This window comes from Hippopotamus amphibius, chromosome 10 (genome assembly GCF_030028045.1).
Source record: "Hippopotamus amphibius kiboko isolate mHipAmp2 chromosome 10, mHipAmp2.hap2, whole genome shotgun sequence".
Classification (NCBI taxonomy): domain Eukaryota; kingdom Metazoa; phylum Chordata; class Mammalia; order Artiodactyla; family Hippopotamidae; genus Hippopotamus; species Hippopotamus amphibius.
This window is the reverse complement of record NC_080195.1, coordinates 63,516,330-63,520,984: the sequence shown is the minus strand read 5'-3', so window position 1 is coordinate 63,520,984 and position 4,655 is coordinate 63,516,330. Positions and strand designations below refer to the sequence as shown.

At 40.3% G+C, this 4,655-nt stretch overlaps 1 protein-coding gene across 1 annotated transcript; it reads left to right on the top strand.

Moving 5' to 3' along the window:
• Window positions 1-234: 234 nt before the first annotated feature.
• Window positions 235-1,452, top strand: CCDC54 (coiled-coil domain containing 54). The gene has a single exon (XM_057697997.1). The coding sequence runs from the start codon at window positions 414-416 to the stop codon at window positions 1,398-1,400; it is 987 nt and encodes a 328-aa protein (XP_057553980.1). The 5' UTR covers window positions 235-413; the 3' UTR covers window positions 1,401-1,452.
• Window positions 1,453-4,655: the final 3,203 nt, after the last annotated feature.

Here is a 4,655-nt window from a genome sequence, read left to right as displayed (position 1 = left end):
TCTCTAATATGGAATATCAATTGATATAACTCACATAAACAAAAGTTCTACAGTGCTCAAATTTTATGAGTGAAGAAAGAGTCCTGTGACCAGAAATTTTGAGAATTGCTGCCCTAGGTTAAATACATTCTAAGCCAGCAGCCATTGTGACACCAGCATCAGGTCAGCCTATGAAGGACTCCATGCAATCGCCCATTATTTCACAGAGCTCTCCAGCTGGACTGCCCTATAAGAAGCTAACCATCAAAGAGTGCCTACTATTGCGTTTGATGTTCTCCATAAGGTGTTGTAGGATGTTACCAGAAAAGACACCCAACAAATAGTAAGAGAAAGACCATTTCATTCTAACATTGCTTCTTTCTTTGATTTTGATCAGGTTTCCCAACACCTTGCCTCTTGTTTCATCATGAAAGATGTACAAACTTCAAACCAAAAGGGTAAAAGCTGCTTCTGGGCAGATGTGGAATTCAAACTTCTCCAGGATCAGACAATCTCTTAAAAATGCTTACCATAAATGTAAGAAGTGGCACCCAAATTCAACTAGATACCCAACTATGACTTCCTATGACTGTGACCAAGATGACACGAATGCTGATGAAGAAATGAATCTTATAGTAATGCTCCAAGACATTAAAACCGCCCAGATTGAACTCCTCAGCCAAAAGACCGACATTGTTGGTACAGTATCAAAAGTCCAGGAAAGGACTGACTTTTATCAGAAACAGATGGAGGTACTGGAAACCAGAATGAATGTTAATGAAGACAGACAGTGCGCCATAACTAAAGATATCTTCTCTATGAAAGAAGATATTGATACTTTAAAGAAGAAGGTGACAGAACTGGAAAACCAGAATTCTTGCTCCAATATACACTGTTTAGAGGTTCTGGATGGAGAAAAGGGTAAAGAGCTCATAGAACTTCTTCATAAACTCATACAACCAGAAACGTTGAAGAACACATTGGCCTGTACAGATTCTGAAATCTCTTCCGCAGAACCAGAGAAAGTGCCCAGTTGTTCCAAGCCCACAGATCACCTTGAGGAAAAAGCAATTTCTCCCCAAATGAAAGCTCTGAAGAAAAGCTGCCATCAAAATGCATTAAGAGGCTTTCGAAAAGCAAAGTCAAATATTTGTATTTACCCAGACTTTAACACATGGATCAAGCTAACTTTTGTCCATGGAGGAAAGTGGAGATTTTTCCTCAGTGCAACCAAGTTAGAGGAATTCATCCAGTGGCTTCTTTCCAGGCCAACGATCCCTCCTGAGGAACCACAAGTCATAACCCAGAGATACTGTCCATTCTCTGGGCCTATTGCAAGCTTGACCGCAACCTGTCTTTCTGTTTTCAACTATATTTACTGTCTTTTTGGTTCCTCAAAAGAGGAAGTAACTCGACTATAGAGTAATTTCCTGCTTTGCTTGGTACAGAATAAATGTAACCTGGCCATTCCAAACATTCACACGTCTTTGTGGTTGCTGTGAACTCCTTGGTAGTTGGCTCACTGTGGGTTGGCTGTCTGCAGAGTTTCTTTTTGTCTACAAGTTGAGGCATATCACCCTACTGGACAATTGTGATGCCTCTTCTGTTAAGTTTCTTGTCTTCTCAAAGCAATTCGTGAGGACTTGGAAGCAAAGGATAAAGGGATCAGAGGAATGAGAAACACATTTAGTAGCCCCCATGTCAGTTTCCTATACACTCTTGTTTTAGTGGCCTTTGCAGATAAGATTTGTGATACCAGAGACAGATCTACTAACAAAATTTTAAACAGCATAAAATTAAAAAGATGCCCACTGTCAAGGCTACTAAAGTTAGAGCTATAAAAATGAAAGGCACTGAAAGGACAAGTTATTGCTAGGAAAATATTTATTCCAAAAATGGGATTTTTCATTCAACTTCATCTCCATCAAACAACTGGAGAAGAGGGAAAAGCTGAATATAATATTAGGTTTTTTGGGTTTTTTTTTTACATTTTCATGAAATGAGACAAATACCATATCTTATAGGTTTGATACAGAGGGAAAGGGGACATCTGAGCCGGGATTTGTGAACTAAGTGAAATCTCAACACTATACCACCAGAGATTCTTATACGACAAAGTCTTTTTTTTTTTTCTGGATGAACGACATACTACGTATCCAAGGTGGGCTTCATTTTTGGACATAATAGGTGGTTGCCATTATAATGTAATTTTCCTAAATATCATTCAAATTAACTGCAAAAAAAAAGTTTTCTTCACCACTAACTTGGTAAATGAATTCTCCCAACAGAGAGTCATATGCTGTTAAACTACAAATATTCTTGACAAATGTGCTATTTTAAACTGTTCTCAGTTAATCATTTGAAAGAGGGCTTTGGCAGTTAGCTAACAACAATGCAGTTTTCAAATGAAAAAGGAGCTAAGGTGAGTATAGAGGAAACTAAGAGAGAAGACACATCATCTGGTGCCAGTCTCGTAATAATTATACATTACAACTTTTTCATTTACAGATGCATTTTAGTTAATTCCCCTTTATAAATTTACACATAAGATGTGTACAGAAATAACTTTTTAAATATGTCAATATGTGATGGAGGTAGCATGGATGATGCTATCATATACCTACTTAAAGCAAGGCTATCTATTAAATGGGTCTGTTTTCAATGGGTTAACAGTGCTAACAAAGTATAGTATGGTTCTGGTAAAGGCACGAGCAATCTCCATGTATATACTGACCATCAGAGATATCTGTAAAGAACAGCCAAGCTCTAGCTCGGCACATTGGCTGTGACCCTCAGATCAGAGTGACTAGGGAAGGTTGGCCATGACACAGGCAAATGACATCACAAGTGGCTACTGGGAGAGTAAAACGTGACCCACTGGTACTTGCCGGGGTCATCTGAGCCCCTATATGAATGCATGCTTTCAGTTTTTCTCCCCTATATGCCCCCTTAGCTCTCACTTACTGTTTCTAGAGAGGCAAAGCATTTAGGAAAAGAGCCTGGAATCAGAAGACCTTAGTTCTGAACAGTCTTAAATTCTACACTTACAAGCTTTATTATTTCATCTCATCTACCTTTGTTCTGTCATCTATAAAAAGGGAATCATTATATTCATTTAGTAAATATTTCTTCAGTGTTTGCTAATAGCAAGAAATAGTGGGGGGTAAAAGAAAAAGTAGAAGACACTCCCTGTACTGTAGATACAGAACATCAGATGGGACAAGCGAAACGTGTGCACTCAACTCTGAGGTAAGATAGATGGGGATGGGCAGCAAAGACAATACAAAAAGTGCTCCGGGCATCAGAGGAGAAAGGGCTGGATGAGCCCTGTAGAGGTAAAGGGAGGAGCAGGTGGGGAGAGCCATGTACCAGGCAGAAGGAAAAACAAACAAGAGCACAGAAGTGGGGCCGGTAGGGCACGTGGGAAATAGAAGCACCGAGCACTTGACAAGTGTACAGTACTGGCAGGCTAGCATTTCAACTCTTTTATGCATCTCGTTTTTCTCTTCAGGGATCCCCACCATGTTCATTTGAACCTGTTTTTACCTACATAAGAACGTTAGAAAAGGAGAAAGTGAGAGGGACACCACGATTTTCTCAAGATCTCAAACTTTCCCTAAAAATGACTGTTTGTCCTATTAACTCACGTAAGTTCCCTGTGAGGAAGGAGGATTTCGATCTTGAGTCCATGATTATAATCACCTAGATGAGATCTCACATGACTCGTTAAAATCATAACTCAGTTTGAAACTGCATGTGAGCAAATAATTTTTCCCCAGTGCTTGCTTTCCAAGTCACCTGCCTCCCAGCCTCCTCACCTCCATCCCACCTGGCTCAGAGGAAGTGACGCTTCTCTTGTCTACCCGCCTCCTCCAGTGGTTCACAGGGTCTTCACCAGTGAGTCCTGTTCTTTCTCCCTGTCAGTCACCACCTCCCAGTTCTTTGCGTTCAGCTTTCACAAGTACGTGTTTGCCTTGTCCCTGCGTTCCCCTCATCTTCTGCTGACCTCTCATCATCCTCTCTGAATGAGAGGCCCACCCTCCTGCCTCCACTCTTTCCACAGCTCTTAGAATTATGTCTTCCCTGCTCTCCCTTCTGATCCTCTTCCCATCACTCTGGAAGATACTTCTCAGTTTCTTAGATGATTCCTCCGCCACTAATCACTCCCTTAAGATACTGATGCTTCACTTTAATCACTCCCAAATCCAAGGACTGCTAACCCAGCCTCTCCTGGGACCTCTTGAGCTTTAGTTCCAGGTGACTACTTATCTTCTCCACTTGGATGAGTCTTAAACTCTTTACTTCCTAAAATTAACCTTAAGAGCTCCTCCTTCTTCTGACTCAAACTCATTTCTCTTCCAGTATCCTTTGTGTTAATGGCATCACAATGCAAGCTATCCACATCAGCAAATTGGAAATTACTCTCATCTTCTCCCTTACTTGATGTATTAATCATCAAATCTTTCCCTGTTTTATCTTCCAACAATTCATGAAATCCATCCTCTATCTCTGTCCCCACTTCTCTTTTGGTTCAAGCCATAATATTTCTCTGTGAATGAAAAGTTTTCCTGCTTGGTATCCCAGCCTCCACAATGTCCACAGTCCAATCCTAATAGAGTAATTTTTTATGAAACAAGGATAATTTTTTTTTCTTTTTGGCTGCATTGGGTCTTCAA